The following is a 17054-nucleotide window of genomic DNA, read 5'->3' on the forward strand; positions in this document are numbered from 1 at the left end:
GCCTGGACCGATTACCCCGACGGGACTTACGAGTCTCGCCTTGCCTCTTTCTGACGTTATCGTCGGTTGTAAGAGGGGGTAACCGGGCCAACGCCTCCTTAATCTGCTGACTAGCTTTCGTCAGTTTGGATTAGGATTAGGTGGCCGGGGTGCCGAACTTCCAGTGTCATCCTGGCCTATCGGCTGCTTGCCCGGCCGCTGCTGGACTTCAGGATTTTGCTCACCGGAGATGGCGGCATGATGAGCCTCCTGCCCATCATGTTGTTCCGCCTCGTTACCGTGTCTTGATCGAGTGGTCACCATAGTTGGATGTTTGCGATAGCACCAATCTAACTAGCTCTCAATGAAAGCACCAAACTGTTGACGCAGTTCTTCGCCAACAGGTAATTAAGAAAATAAGAGAAAGAGATTAGTGCTTAATAATGAACCGAAATAGATGAATGATCTTTTAATGGACTGATGACACAACTACGTTTTTAGGTGGTTCAAAGGTTAAAATCCTTCTACTCCACCAGCCAATATTATTGCTATATTTCTGGTATTCTTTACAGGATACTTTGTTACATAATAGAATCCAACCCCTTGCAACTCCCAGGGTCTCCATATTTATAGGAGAGGGCACCTGGAAGTTGGAAAGGGGGGTCATCCCATGACCTTCTTACCCATCATGTCACTTCTATGACATTCATGATTAATTCCTAAACCCTGACAAATGAAGTGTGGTCTAATCAACAGGTAAGGGGGATAATGGGTCGCACGGCCCAACCCAGTCGTGGGTGTCTGAATCGCACGTTCATGCTGCGTGTCCGAGAATTCAGGGATATATCAGACACGCGATGTCTGATATATGCACGTTTACATTTCGTGGTTGACTTTATAAAAGGTCATAACTTCCAACTCCAATTCACACCCCGAGCTGGATGCCTTCTCGACCTGCGGCCTTCATAGTCCTGACTTAGCCCTTGAGTAATCTTGACGAACCTTTTGGTTACCTCGAGCTAAAGAGGTAGGACCTGACGACGGCAGCTCCGGTCATGGGGTATCCACGTGACTGATATAATTAGGCCACATCTCAGCTCGCTAATAGTCCATTGGAAAATCAGGGCGTACAATTATAGATTAGCGGTTTTGTCATAACGGGGGTCTTTTATTGGGATATTGAGTTATGAGGATGTTATTTGATGATAAATTGAGAGTTATTGAGATCAGGAGGAAATTTTGGAAGTTTTGACTATAATGTCCTCGTGGGTATTTTCGGGACCCCGAGCACTAGGTTTTATTTGAGGTTACTTAAGCTTGAAGTAGCTTGTCAGATAGAACTGTACGTTAGAAAACCTCTTTTTCCCTTCCCGATAGTTCATTTTACCGTTTGAAGCATTTTTGAAGAAATCTCGAGTTCTAGAAGTCGGAATCAAGTAAGGATTGAGGCATAGCGATCCTAGGGAAGATTAGAAGCTTATTAGCCGAAGGATTTAGTTGGAAACAACTCAATTGGAGGTAATTCAAGTTTTAAGTTTTTTAAGTTTTTAAGCTTAGAATTGGACTTTGTGAATCGTTGAGTTTTTGGTTCGTTTGAGCCTTGGGATTTGATGGTTTGGATCATTGGGAAGCTTGGGAACTTTGATTTGATGATTTGGAAGTGTTTAGGTATGTTTTTGGAGGGTTTGGGATGAAGGAGAACGAGTTTGGGGATGGTTCTGGGTTGGGGGCCGCGGCCCTGTTCTTGGGCGCCGCGACCCTAGCTCGAAGAAGCTGGTGGAGCAAGTTTTGCCTTACTGGGCGCCGCGGCCCTAGGTGTAGGGCGCCGTGGCCCTTGCTCTTGGAGTGGCTGGGGGCCACGGCCCAAGGTGTTAGGGCTGCAGCCCTTGGACAGGTTTGAGCCCGTTTGAGTGTTTTGGCCCCGGGAACTTGGTTTTAGGCCTCGGGATTTTTCCTACTACCCAGATTAGTGGGGATTGATGTCCCGGAGGCTAGATCTTGGTTTGGGAACCTTTGATGTTCATTTTATTGATGGTGTCTCATATTTGGTTATGACTAGGTGACCGCTAAAGGGCTAAAAGTCATATCGTTCTCAAGGGTCGTTCTTTTATTCATTCTCGCTCGAATCAGAAGTAAGAAAACTGCACCCTGTGTATATGTGACATGCATGGTTATTCTTGATGCATGTTGGATGGTTAAATGTGACATGCATGGTTATTGTTGAGGCATGTCAAGTGATTAAATGTGATGCACGAGAAACATGTGATTAGGGCATGCTAGGAATAATGATTATGAGATTGATCAGAGCTTGAGTCTCTATAATTGTGCATGATTATAATTATGTTTTTGATTACTGAGTGAGCATGCCAAATGCTTTATATCTGAATATTTGACATATGATATATGTTTGTTTGTATTACCTAAATGAGGAAGCACTGACTTATTAGCCAGGGATTGGCAATGGTGTCAATATCAACTGTGAAGCTGTGACTCATTAGTCAGGTTCGGTAGTGGTATTGAGCACTGGTCACATGGGATTGACTTATAAGTCAAGTACGGCCTTAGCGTGTTTAACGCAAGCTGATAAAAGATTAGATCTAATCGACATCTGCATTGAATGACTCAAATGAGCATTAATGCCGGACCGACCCTAAGGTCGATGAAACTTATAAGCGCTTGTCTAGTCTAAGGGCTAGTTAATTAAAGCCAGAGCCAGAATGGCTAGGGTGACCTACATGTCACGTGGCTAGGAGGGAATGGGACCTCCAGAGCGTGGCTCATTAGTCACCTATACAAGGTATGACTCATTAGTCATCCACACCGAGGTTGAGTTATTAGTCATCTATACCAAGTGTGACTTATTAGTCACCAATACAGAGTGTGACTCATTAGTCACCTATACAGGGTATGATTCATTAGTCATCCACATAGAGATAGACTTATAAGTCACCTATACAGAGTGTGACTCATTAGTCACCTAGACAAAGATGGACTCATTAGTTATCTATACAGGGTATGACTTATTAGTCATCTATAAAGAGTGTGGCTCATTAGTCACCTATGCAGGGTGTGACTCATTATTCACCCACTCCGTGATCGACTTATTAGTCATCTATCCAAGAAGCAGGTCCTCAGAGAATGACTCATTAGTCTTCTATTTAGATGCAGGACCCCATAATCATTTATTTGAACTTATTTGCATGCATGATGGAAGCTATTATTGCTAGGCATACACATTATGATTCGATGACATATTATTACTATTCATGAGCATGTTGAGTTTTCTTGCTGGGCTTCGGCTCACGGGTGCTATGTGGTGCTGGTAAAGGCAAAAGAAAGCTGGACCATCCTTGAGTTGGAGAGCTTAGGTGACGACGTGTACATATGCGGCTGCTCGACCGTCACGTGATGGACCCAAAACGAGTATGTTTTAAATATTTATAACTCGCAAGCGCACAAATCGTATATGGAATATAGTGTTCGTGTAAGCACGAGGTCGAACCCAAAGGAGTAGTCTAAAATCGAAAAGAAAACTATTTTAAACCAAAATTAATAAATTCTAACCTAGTTCCAAAGATTGATGAGATTTTTGTATAATAAAAAATAAAATAAAAGATAATAATAGAGAAATTAAAGACAATATATAAAAATAAATTAAAAATAGAAATCAAGATAGTAAAATAAAATTATTAAGATAATAGAATCCACAAAATATAAGTTCAATAATTTTTATAAGTATATTGATTCCCAAGTTTTAGTGATAGTTAAAATAAATCAAGCTATCATTTTCCAAATAGATTTATAATTTTAAGCACAAATTACTTCTTAAAAAGATAAGATTTTTCTTCACTTTTCAAAATTATAATTTCAAAGCATTTGGTGTAAATCAATCTAATGAAATAACAAATAAATCAATGAACATTATTTATAAGGCAAAACATAATATTTTTGTTCTAAGCATTGATGTGTACAATTTAATGACACATCTTACACAAAGAATATTATGTTTTGCACTAATGAAGAACAAAGTGTAAATATATGCTAACAATCCAAAATACATGATATTTAAGATGAAAGAAGATATTTGAAGAAAAAAATTCCATAAACTTTGTTGCACAAAATGGGAAATCAATATACAAAATAAATACTATCTAGTTATATATTGTTTCATCATTACCTTAATAATCTTAAAAAGATTAGAAACACATAACTAGAATAGAAAATACAAAATAAAAATTACAAACATAAATAGGAAAATTTGGAGGATGAACCCCAAAAATTTCCTCTGAAAATACATAGAAAAATAACCAAAAAGAAGAAGAAGATGAAGAGAATAGAGAGGTTTTGAAATGTGTAGAATTTTTGGTACGGTAACCTCCCCTTAAAATGGACACCCTAAATCTCTTATTTATAGCCAAAAATGATGTATTAAAATAATCAATTTAAATTAATTAAATTGATTAAATTAATTTAATTAATTATAATATGGAAAATATGGGTAAATTATAGGATGTAATAATGATGTTTTGGGGTAAAATGTGTAGAAAAGTTTGGGTAAAAAGTTGTATTTTTAGACAAAAGGAGACAAGGGAACATAATGCATTTGTTGGGCTCAAGAGAAAAAATGGCATGCATGGGGGCTGCTTTGTGGCAGGTTGGAGAGGAGTACACAGCTAGGGGCTGGTCCGAAATGGGGCAGGAGGCTGTTGGGCTGGAGTTGCTTCAAATGGGGAAGAAGGCCTGGCATTTGGGCCTTGCTGATGTTGAAGGAAGGGGTTGTACGTTGATGGGCTGGTGAGGATGGCCTGCTGAAACAGTTGCTGGACCCTTGCACGTGCTGGGAAGTTGGACTAAAATGAGGCTGAAGTTGTGTTGAAGGAGAGAAGGTTGCATGGGCGTGAAGGCCTGGCTGAAGCGGACACGTGGCGCGCGCTGGGTTGCTGCTGGGACGCGTGGCAGCTTCTGGCGATGACACTTGGTGGCTGGGCAAGGAGAAAAAATGCAAATGTTGATGATTTGGGCCTTCTGATTGGGCCTGCTTTTGTCTCAAGAAAAATGACATTTTTCTCTTCTCTTTTTCAAATTTAATTGTTTTCTTTTATCTTCATTTCAAAGTGCCAAAATACATCTTTAATTCCTACAACATAACAATAAATTAAATCATAATCAAATATTTTCATTCATAAAATATATCATATTAATTAAATGAAAATAATAATCATAACTTAATTTATTTTGACATTTAAAATCAATAAAATTGCATTTTTCACCTCTAATCACTTAATTTATATTTAACATTTAAATTCAATAATACAACATTTTTTTACCTTAAATTCAACTACAATAATTCAAATAATTAACTACATCACTATACAACAAAATAACTATAAAAACACACAAAAATATAGAAAATCAAAATAAACCTAATAAATTCAAAATTACTTAAAAACTTAATAAATCAATTAAAAACTCAAGAACTAAGCAACAATTAGCACATAAAAAGTGGTCAAATAACTCTATTTTGTAGAGTTATCACCACGGCCGAGGGTTGAAAGAGAAACTAAGGTTAAACCATATTTTACCACTTAGATCGGCCTGTTGTAAATATTTTCTTATAATAGACCTTTAAATTATATTTTTTGGATCCCAATGTATACAGTAAATGTTCTAATGAAACGTTACATCTTAACCAAAAATTTTAATCCCTAAACCGCTAATCATACTTAGTTACACGATTTTGGCCAAATGGCTCGATTAGCGAGTTTAGCACTGTTTACAAAGCACACCGTAACGGTCCCTGGAGTTTAGGGCGTTACAATGGGAATGATGATCATTATGATCATACAAAGCTTATAGCCCTGAACAGATGAGTGGATATCACTTTGAGGTTCTGTTTAACGATAATGAGTGACTGACAAGCAAGTCACTATGGGCTCAGCACCCATAGCCATGTGATGACACAGTCACCTGGGCTTTCTGGCAATGGCTCTAATCAGATGAGTGACTGACGAACAAGTCACTATGGGGCTCGACACCCGCAGTCATGTGACGAAGTAGTCACCTAGGATCAGCACCCATAGCCATGTGACTAAATAGTCACTTGGACCTTCTGACCTAGGCTCCAATCAAATGAGTGACTGCTGGGTAATTCACTCGAGCTCAACACCCATAGCTATGTGACTAAATAGTCATTGGGGCTCTCTGGCCCTGACTCTAAGTGACTATCCTTAGGCTAGACAAGCACTTTTAGTTTTCATCGAACTTGAGGTCGGTCTGGCATTAATGCTCATTTGAGTCATTCAATGCAGATGTCGATTAGATCTAATATTTGTCGGCTTGCGTTAAACACGCTAAGACCGTTCTTGACTTATTAGTCAATACCAGGTGACCAGTGCTCAGTACTACTGCCGAACTTGACAAGTGAGTCATAGCTTCACAGGTAATACTAACACCATTGCCAATTCTGACAAGTTATTCAGCGCCACACACAAGTAAGCAATGCTACCAGGCATATATCATATGTCAAATAATCAAATGTAGGGAATTCATCATGCTTACTTAACAGTTGCTAGCATAATTATGATCATGCACAAACACAGAGACTTAAGCTCTGATCAATCTCATATTCAATATTCATAGCATGCCCTAATCAAATGTTTCTTGTGCATCACATGCATCACATACTGGGTGCAGTTTTCTTACCTCTGGTTCGAGCAAGAAATAATAATTGAACGACCCTTAAGAACGATCGATCCTTTAATCCTTTAGCGGTCACATAGTTATAACCAAATACAACCTCCAATTAATGAAATCAACAATAAAAGGGTCTTGACCTAAACCTCACTCCCGGGACCCAAATCGTACCCAAACAGTGAGTAGATCCGATCTCAAGCCTTAGGAATTGAAACCCCGAGCCAAAAACCCTTAAAAACACCCAAAACATGAATCTGAAGAGGCAGGGTAGCGCTACAGCGCTGCCCCCTAGCGCTCCAGCGCTACAACTAGGGGCATTTTGCCCTGGCTAGCGCTGTAGCGCTACCCTTTGGGTGCTATATCGCTAGGACCAGGCAGAAATGGCCCTGGTTCTTCCTCCTTCGAATCCTCCATTTCCAACCTGATTCAAAAGCTTTCAATGCACCATTTAAACCCCCAAATGAACCCAAATATCATCTACACATATCCTAGGCATCACAACCCAAGTAACCCTAGCCAAAACTTCCATCAAACTCTCAACTTTCCAACTCAAAAACCAAACTGAAACTCCAAATGAAAACAGAGCAAGAACAAGAGATTCCATGGTTAAAAACTCACCTCAATCTCAGCAATACACCCTCTTCAATGGTAGAACCCAACCATAGTTTATCACAACTTGGTTCCTTAGCTTGATTCCTCAAAAGAAGCTTCAAAATCCAAAGAGAAATAGAAGAGAAATGATGTACGGGAGAAGAAAGAGGAGTTGCTCTGTTTTTTCTACAGCCTTCTAAGCTTAAATGGCTGGAACAAATCCTTTAGGGTGAAAAGAGCTAAATGCACTCATGCCTAAATAAAAACCTTAACAGCTACCAAGGGCAAAATCGTCATTTTCCACCTATCTCGTTAATCATAATTAACACCCTCCAATTCCTGATACTTCGAATATTGTCAAATGCCAATAAATCATATCTTATTACCCTTTAATTCCCGGTAATGTTCTAATCCTCAAATCGCCCCAAGACTCATCCCGAGCCCCGAAATTAACCCTGTTATGACCAGATCGAGAACTTGCATTCAAATATCGTCTCATGCCGAATGACTCGAACAAATCCACATATAATGTGGTATTATTTATAATTCACCCACATGCATGAAAATACACAATTATGCCATCAATGGGCCAAATTACCAAAATTCCCTTATAATTAAAAATGGACTCATATGCATGCATTTATCATCATATTGTAATATAATTCATATAAACATGCATATAATCATTTAATAATATAATAAATTAATTATGGCCATCTCGGCCTCCTAATCAAAATCCTAAACCCAATTAGGGATTTTGGGGCATTACACCAATCCTGTGCACCCTACCATTTATATTCACAAAGTATTATGCATGATCGTAAAATTTTTACTTATTAATAATTATATTTCTTCATTGTTACCAAATTTCCTTGAATACAAAATATCAAAAAAATATATATGTTATGAAAAAAACTAGATAAAATAATGGATGGTATATTGTATAAGTCAATATCTAAAATAAATAAAAAATGTAAATATTACTTATGTATTTTAAAAGATAGGATAAAGAAGTTATCAAAAGTAGAGGGTGCTTATCCAATCTAATTCAAGTTTTTTATCTATAACCAATATAATCCAATTAAAAAAATTTATTATATCCAACTTATATCTAATATCCAATCTGAAAATAGATTAGATCAGTATTCTAATTGGTTTTTAATATTTCATATTAGTTTTAAAGAAATTAAAAGAAAAATAATAGTAAAAACAAAATATTAATATTTTTAGCATAATATTACATATTGATCACTTATAATATTCATTTGTGTGTACGTGTTTTATAATAAATTTAAACAGCTAACACTTATATACTTTAATAATTTTTGTCTATTATTATATATTAAATTCAATATGTAATAAATATTGGATTACATCGGTTGTAATTTGGATATAGAATATCCAACTTTTGACATCCAAAATGCAATTGTATAAAATGAATATCCAATTGTTACTAGTTGGTTGAATTGGATCAATTAGAATATAAATTGGTTTGATTAGATTTTTAACACTCCTAATCAAAAGTGTTATTAGATGAAAATGATGCTAGAGATATTTGTAATGAACTAAAATAACAATTTAATAGAATAATAATAAAAGAAGGGAAAAAAAAACTTACTATGCCTCATGTTTTTTTCCTTCTTCATAATTATGTTTTTATTTCAGTTTCAATATAGAGGATGATCAGCTTATTTAATCAATAGTTATAGAGTGAATCAAGATAATATAGGTTCCATCGTGTGATAATTTTTTTTTTTGGAAACAGTTAGCCTCTTTTTAACTAAATGCATTTATAGTTGTACCTGATGTTTTGATACATAACAAATACTTGATTTGTTTTTTTTTTTTCTATTAGAAATAAACACTTGATTTGTTGTCAGTGTCTTAACTGATATCTAATCTAACTAAACATTTAATTTTAAATCCGTAACTTTTATCCTAAAATATATTATGCACAATAAATAGTACTATATATAATTAGAATTGTTATAGTGACTCATGTCATGTATAAATCTCATTTATGTACATATATTTCTTTCGCCCAATGCCAGCTATACCCACCTCTTGTCCTTCTGTCTACGTTTGTTAAAAAAAAAAATACTAATTAGGTAAAGCAAGTGGTAATTTTAAAATTGGTCAAGTTGAACAGCACTTTTCTTATCTTCTTATGTTGTGGTTAAAAATTTATAAGATAAGCAAACTCAAATATATATAAATTTCCCGCTAAACAAGTGATCCTTGTTGAGAAACTTTAAGCTATCCTCTCATTTCTTCCACCAAAGAATTCCTGAAAGGTCATTTTGCTTGACTTGGAGTTCAAGGAAAAGAGTATTTGGTTGGTGTTACATGAGCAACTCTTAATTTGTTTTCCAAGCGATATTTTCTAATTTTTTAATTTTTTTTACAATGTTACTATATATTGATTTCAAAAATCATTATGCATATATATATATATATAGTTAATTAATCATTTGATTATTCCAAATAAGCATCACAGTCTTATTTTAATGGGTGGGTTACTACAAATAATAGAGAGATAATAAAAATATTTAATGTCATTATTATTTAGCTAAATTAGTATTAAAGGTAAAGTATTTGACTCATATGAAACTACCCTTCACCTATGAGTACGTAACTGAGAATATATATATATATATATATATATATAAAAGAAATTGTATAAAAAAATACATAATGTAGAACTATGTGTACATATATATAGATAAATATGGCCCACATGCATACAAATTGAATATATGGAAATATGATCTAAGTCTATGTAATATATATTGTAACAAACAAAGTGAGAATTGGGTAGTTTTTTCAACAAGCTTCTCCAAAAGAAGCAATCTTATTGGCTATATACATGAAATTACAATAATAATAACATATATAGATAGATAGATAGGGAGGCATATAGAAAGCCAGACCAGAATTTCTGTCATCTTCCTTTTAAGATTTCTCAACTGAAAGCCCATGCCTTAGCCATAACATGAGGAAGTAGTCAAGTTTCTTTATTTGCTTATTTTATCCTTTTTATTTTTATACTAAATTCTGTTATATAAATTGTTTATATTAGTTTCTCTTGTACCAATCTTTGATTGCCTCTATAAAAGGGAAAGCCTTGTGCCTAATTACGTATACTACCCAAATCCCACACATAATAATGATGATGAGAAGGAGCAAGAATCTTTGTCTCCCTCCTCCTCTTATTCTTCTTCTTCTTCTTATCATCTTTACAAGTCATGAGCTTTTAAGTGTAACGGGATTAGGGGAAAAGGTCAGTGATGATCATCAGTAGTGTCTTTATTTATTAGTCTCTCATACACAATAAATATACACATAATATATATTGTTTTGCATGCAGAGCTTTTATATAGTTTTCTTGGAAGATCGTCCGGGGTTACAGCAAGAATCTGCAGTCCAAACACACATCAACGTCCTTTCCTCTGTCAAAGAAAGGTTTGTCAACCAATCATATATATTAATTTTTACATTAAAAAACATAACCCTTTTTAAAACTATAATTCAAATTTTATATGTACTTGAAATTTATATTTCTTATTGGATAATTCATACACAATAAAATCGAGTAAGTTAAAAGAGAAGTACTATAATAAATATATAATATAATACCATGGAGAACGTATGAGTAGATCTTTTTTGAAACAAAAAAACAAAGAGCCTACAAAGAGAATAAGATTATATTAAGATATATTGAATCTGAGTGTTAAGAAGTAATAGTGTTTTTTTAGAGTGGACAGTTGGTTTTCATTCGTAGCCAAAAAGTGAATTAGATAAAAAGTATCTTTAATTAGCTTGCTCACAGTTTGTCCAGTAATATATACTATATATAATATATAGATAATTTTAGATGTGTAGTCTTTTTTTCCGGCTGAAGATGTGATTTTTTTTCTAAGTGCACACTATAAGTAATATGCAATTGTAATTAATTTGTGGCAAATTTTATCTTTAAATAATTGATGATATGTAAAGAATATATTAATTATGAATACTTATATCTTACTCTAAAATATATCAATGAATATGGTATCAATTACATGCTTCAAAATTAAGATCATATTTTTCATATTAATTTTGTTGCACGGCTTAATGAATAATTATATACAAATGAGCATGTATAGTATTTTTTTCGGCCAAATAAAGAAAATATTCCCCTTTTAAAATTTGCTTTGTTATTTTCCATTTTATTTTTATGCATTACAATAAGGTCTTAAAATTAAATTGTTGCAAATGATCAGCCTTGTTGAAGCTAAGGAATCCATGGTCTATAGCTACACCAAGAGCATCAACGCATTCGCTGCAAAGCTTTCCAGTGATGAAGCCGACAAATTATCTCGTAAGTTAATAATGTTTATTTTTTCTCTTTCATTTCTTATAATATATAGGGTGATCAAAATTCAATAAACACACACACATATGTATATATATACAAATACATATTTATTAGTCATATGATAATAATTTATAATAAATATTTTAATAGAGATGGACGAAGTACTCTCTGTAATTCCAAACCGGTACCGAAAGCTACACACAACAAGATCCTGGGATTTCACCGGCTTCCCTATAACAGCTAAAAGAAAACTCATGTCGGAAAGTGATGTTATTGTCGGTCTTTTGGATACAGGTTCAATTATTATTATTGTTTTCTATATGTGTTTGCAGTTATCATAATAATAAATATTTTAATTAATTCTTTTCAGTTATTATTATTATTGATATTTGGCCTGCCTAGGATGGAAATGTGGCGGTAATTGGTGGGGTGCTCCCCCGCCCTGTCACGTCCCCATTAATTATTTTAATCTCTTTCATGCCGGTAATTATTTTATTTAAAAATAAAATAAATAAAATTAGACTACATAAAATTAATATATATTACACTATTAAATATGTACAAAATAAAATTAAAAATATTTAAAAAATTACTAATATGCTATAAAATCACACAAAGAAACATTTAAGATAAATAGCCCCACCCTCTTTAACATTTGGGGTTAGAAAATGGCCCACGTCCCCGCCCTTTTCCCCAATTAGGTGGAAAATCCCCACTCCATTAGGGGTGGGTACCCGCGGGCTCCATGGAAAATTTTCATCCTTAAAGATGTCCAACACTACATAAGGTGTCACTCTATAGTTGGTTAGCGATACCCCAAATGTGTGAGACCCTATAATAATTATTAAATTTAAACGTGTGAGATCAAATATTAAATTATTAAAATGCACAACAAAAATATGTCCTACCTCTTTATATTGTTGGACAGCACTAGTGCCTTTAGCAATTCTCTCTCTATAGATACGTATAGATAGGGCATATATGCATGGTTATTATTAAAAAGTCCAACAGTAATTAATTAAGCTGAATTGTATTTATATTATTTGAGTTTTGTGTGACAGGAATTACTCCAGGATCTGAAAGCTTCAAGGATGATGGATTTGGGCCTATACCGAAGAGATGGAAAGGAAGCTGTGTCCGTGCTGCTAATTTCTCAGGATGCAACAAGTATATTTCTATCTCGTAAATATATAATATATATAATCAGATAAAATACATACAACATATATTGAAGTTAACTAGTACTAGAATTAGTTTGATATAGCTAGCTAGCGGTGTTAAGCTAATTATATATTTGTTTGTGACACATAATAATTAGTTGAATGGATTATTAATTAATTGAGTCTCTCATAACTTAACTATAGCTATATATATATCGTGTTCATATTGTTAGAAAGCTTATAGGAGCCAAGTACTTCAAGCTGGACGGCAATCATGATCCATCGGACATCTCGTCACCAGTGGACGCTGATGGTCACGGCACTCACACTTCGTCGACAGCGGTCGGCAACGTCATTTCCAACGCCAGCCTCTTCGGTCTCGGCAATGGGACGGCGCGTGGTGCAGTGCCCTCGGCTCGGGTAGCCATGTACAAGGTGTGCTGGGCTTCTTTCGGGTGTGCCGACATGGATATTCTCGCGGCGTTTGAGGCTGCTATCGATGATGGTGTCGATGTCATATCGGTCTCCATTGGAGGGGGATCCGCGGACTTTCTGACGGACTCTATAGCGGTTGGATCATTTCACGCCATGAAGAAGGGAATCATCACCGCCGCCTCTGCGGGAAATGACGGCCCGGCTCTAGGCATGGTCACCAATACCGCGCCATGGTTATTTACTATTGCAGCTAGTGGTATTGATAGGAGTTTCCGGAGCCAAATCCAACTTGGTAATGGAAAGAGCTTTTTGGTGAGTTTTATTTTATACAAATGCTAAAAGAACCTAGTTAGCTAGCTAGCACCATGAAAAGAAGAAGAAGAAGATATTTGGAACATTATGAAAATTATAATAACATATGTCTGTATGAGACCACAAAATAAATAACCTGGTTTATAAAATGCAGGGGGTTGGAATAAACTCATTCAATCCAAACCAAAAACTATACCCTCTTGTTAGTGGGACTGATATAGCTCAGAATGCAGAGAGCAAAGATCAAGCAAGGTAGGTAAATGTTACGTGCACACACAAATTATACACAAACTCTATATGCATTTATGAGTTAAATCATTTAAACGAATCATATTTATTTAAGAAGTGTCGAATAAGTGAAAGTGATTTACCCAAAAAAATGTGTAATCTGTCTCCACTTATCATTACTCCTATCTATATTATACTAAGCAATATATATAAGATCGAGACTCAACGTTAAACAATCACAAACAACAGGTTCTGTTTCGATGGCACTCTTGACGCCAAGAAAGCAAAAGGAAAGCTTGTTTTGTGCGCGCTTGCAAATTGGGGTACTGATTCTGTGGTGAAAGGAATTGGAGGGGTCGGAACAATCTTGGAAAACGATCAGTTTCTCGATGCCGCCCAAATTTTCATGGCTCCAGGGACCCTAGTGAATTCCACCGTTGGTGAAACAATCAACGATTATATACATTCGACTAGGTACGCACATAAAATGGATTTGTGAGTAATGTTTTGATTTACCAAATGAAAATGACTGGGCATTTTGTCGAACACATTACAGAGCAGCATCGGCAGTGATACACAAGACCACCGAAGTGAAGATCCGCGCTCCGTTTATTGCGTCGTTTTCATCTCGGGGTCCAAATCCAGCATCTAAGCGCGTACTCAAGGTCTATATTGTTTGAAATGACTTAGAATGACTATATAGTGTTTGAAATGAATCTTACAGAGTTAACATATACATTTGGTATATATACGTGTATATATGCAGCCTGATATTGCAGCACCAGGGATTGACATATTGGCATCGTACACTCCATTGAAGTCACTGACGGGGTTGAAAGGCGACACACAATTCTCAAAATTCACCCTCATGTCCGGTACTTCCATGGCCTGTCCCCACGTCGCCGGCGTAGCCGCCTACGTTAAATCATTCCACCCCCAATGGTCTCCTGCTGCCATTCGATCTGCCATTATCACTACTGGTAAATAATATATATATATATATCTTCTTAAATACCTCTTATATTAGCTGATCAATTATATACTTAATTACCATATGCACCTAAAAAAATTTATATAATTTTCTCAAATATTGGACTTTTGAAATATAATAAAAATCTCCCCTAAACAAAGAAAGGATAATAAAAATCCCTCATTAATTTTATAAATATATATAATGGCACATATATGTATATTAAATTTATTTCGAGTACACGATATTGTGTAAAGAAATTATCTGTAGTATCCGTATATATACTCATGCAAATAAATATATATATATATATTCATAATTAAATCATTGATCCCTATATAACCAAGTATACTTAACTTTATTTCTTTGATAATAATCAAGCAACTCCAATGAGCCGAAGGGTGAACGCCGATGGAGAATTCGCGTATGGGGCGGGACAAGTAAACCCAAGAAGAGCCGTCAGTCCGGGCTTAGTCTACGACATGAACGACATGTCGTATATCCAGTTCCTCTGCCTGGAGGGCTTCAACAGCTCCTCTATAGCTCATTTAGTCGGTTCCAGGTCCATAAACTGTTCGTCATTGATCCCTGGACTCGGCTACGACGCCCTCAACTACCCTACATTCCAGCTTACGGTTAATTCTAACAAACCGATGACGATTGGAATATACCGGAGGACTGTCACCAACGTTGGTCGGGCAAAAACAGTCTACAATGTGTCTGTTAAGCCTCCGAAAGGAGTTGAGATCACTGTCACTCCGCCGATCCTCTCTTTCACTCGCACCTTGCAGAGGAGGAGCTTCAAGGTGGTGGTGAAGGCGAATAAGATGTCGTTCAGCGCGGGATCAATGGTTTCCGGTTCTCTTTCATGGAAAAGCCCTCGTTACGTCGTTAAAAGCCCTGTCGTCGTTCACAGTCCAGTTCAAGAGAATAATGGTCATCCACACATTATAAATGTTGATAATGTTTTGTAAAATATGTAGATCGATCGATCAGAGGGCATTAAGGGACCAATAAAAAATATGCACGGAACATTATAATTATATTTTTATAAGTATACGTCTGTGAATTATAATAATCATATTCCTTTCCATAAAAAAAAAATCATCTTGATCAATTAACGTGGATAGATGGCTTGTGACGAATATAAATAAGTAGTTAATGCATCTGTTTGTTATTATAATCCGGTGTCGGTTTTCCGTTAGGTCAAGAATTACATTCATTTACTAATTTTATTTCAAAATTCAAACTAAAGGTATATATATATATAAATATATCTCTTCAATAAAATCCGAGCACCGTCTCTACTTTGCTATTCGTCTCTCTCGCTGTTGTCTCCCTCTCTCTGATAGTCTTTCTATATATTGTCCTTTTATTTTCATCAGGCTTACTGTTGTGCAAAGAATCCTTTTTCGTTTAATAGCCAATTTTCTCTCAATGTGGTTTTCCAAATTCATGTTTGGAGGTACATATGTTTGGGCATGTTTTTGTTTATAGGAAATAGAATATAAATTATTGTTATTTTATGTTTTTAAGTTGCTTTATAAAATATTGAAATGAAATTCTAATAATGTAGAATGGCTATTCCGTCAAAAATGAGAAGAAATGTCATTCTAATACACAAATAAAAAATGATTTATTAATTTTTTTACCCATATCTATTCCATTGTATTTCTATTCTTACACCATCACTATTACCATTCCTAAATACTCTTCTTCTGTTTTGATTAGTTCCAACTAAATCTAACCATAGTTCTTAGCCATCGAATCTCGATTTCTTTTTTTTTTTGTTCATTTCAAAGACGAATTAAATTTTTTATTATTGTATGCATGTATATGATATGTTTGTGCACTACAAGAAACCAGTTCTTTGCCGGTGCAATTCGGAATTGCGCCGGAAAAAATCACTTTCACCGGCGCAATTCACGAATTGCGCCGGCAAACATCAAACTCTTTGCCGGCGCAAATTAACGCCGGTAAAGATGAATTTTTCCGGTGCAAGTCAGGGTTGCGCCGGCAAAAGTAATGCCAGATTTTTCAAAATAAAACATACAAACTTTTGCCGGCGCATTTCACCTAACGCGCCGGCAAAAGTCACCGTGTTTTTAAATTTCCGCACGTTTGAAATAAGGTAGGTGGGCTTACTTTTGCCGGCGCGTTTTGTTGCACCGGCAAAAGTGAAAAAACGCGCCGGCAAAAGTCGAGATAATTAAAACGACGTCGTTTTACTTTAGGGTTTACTTAAATACTTTTGCCGGCGCAGTTTTAGACTTTTGCCGGCGCAACGAAACGCGCCGAAAAAAGTCTTAACGATATATCACAGCCGCAG

At 35.6% G+C, this 17054-nt stretch overlaps 1 protein-coding gene across 1 annotated transcript; it reads left to right on the forward strand.

Moving 5' to 3' along the window:
• The first annotated feature begins 10189 nt into the window (after nucleotides 1-10189).
• On the forward strand, nucleotides 10190-15891 carry LOC133796621 (subtilisin-like protease SBT4.14). Its single transcript, XM_062234220.1, has 11 exons — nucleotides 10190-10543; nucleotides 10631-10725; nucleotides 11526-11623; nucleotides 11771-11914; nucleotides 12682-12787; nucleotides 13014-13527; nucleotides 13682-13779; nucleotides 14005-14229; nucleotides 14312-14420; nucleotides 14522-14735; nucleotides 15107-15891. Exons 1-11 carry the CDS (start codon nucleotides 10430-10432, stop codon nucleotides 15697-15699), a joined length of 2310 nt encoding a protein of 769 aa, XP_062090204.1. The 5' UTR covers nucleotides 10190-10429; the 3' UTR covers nucleotides 15700-15891.
• The last annotated feature ends 1163 nt before the right edge of the window (nucleotides 15892-17054 follow it).

Source organism: Humulus lupulus, chromosome 8, assembly GCF_963169125.1.
Source record: "Humulus lupulus chromosome 8, drHumLupu1.1, whole genome shotgun sequence".
NCBI lineage: Eukaryota > Viridiplantae > Streptophyta > Magnoliopsida > Rosales > Cannabaceae > Humulus > Humulus lupulus.

Coding starts and splice junctions, on each gene's coding strand:
- LOC133796621 (XM_062234220.1), top strand. CDS start 10,430: ATGATGATGAGAAGGAGCAAGAATCTTTGTCTCCCTCCTCCTCTTATT. Junction 12,788..13,013: donor AATTTCTCAGGATGCAACAA/GTATATTTCTAT, acceptor TCATATTGTTAG/AAAGCTTATAGGAGCCAAGT. Junction 14,421..14,521: donor CATCTAAGCGCGTACTCAAG/GTCTATATTGTT, acceptor GTATATATGCAG/CCTGATATTGCAGCACCAGG.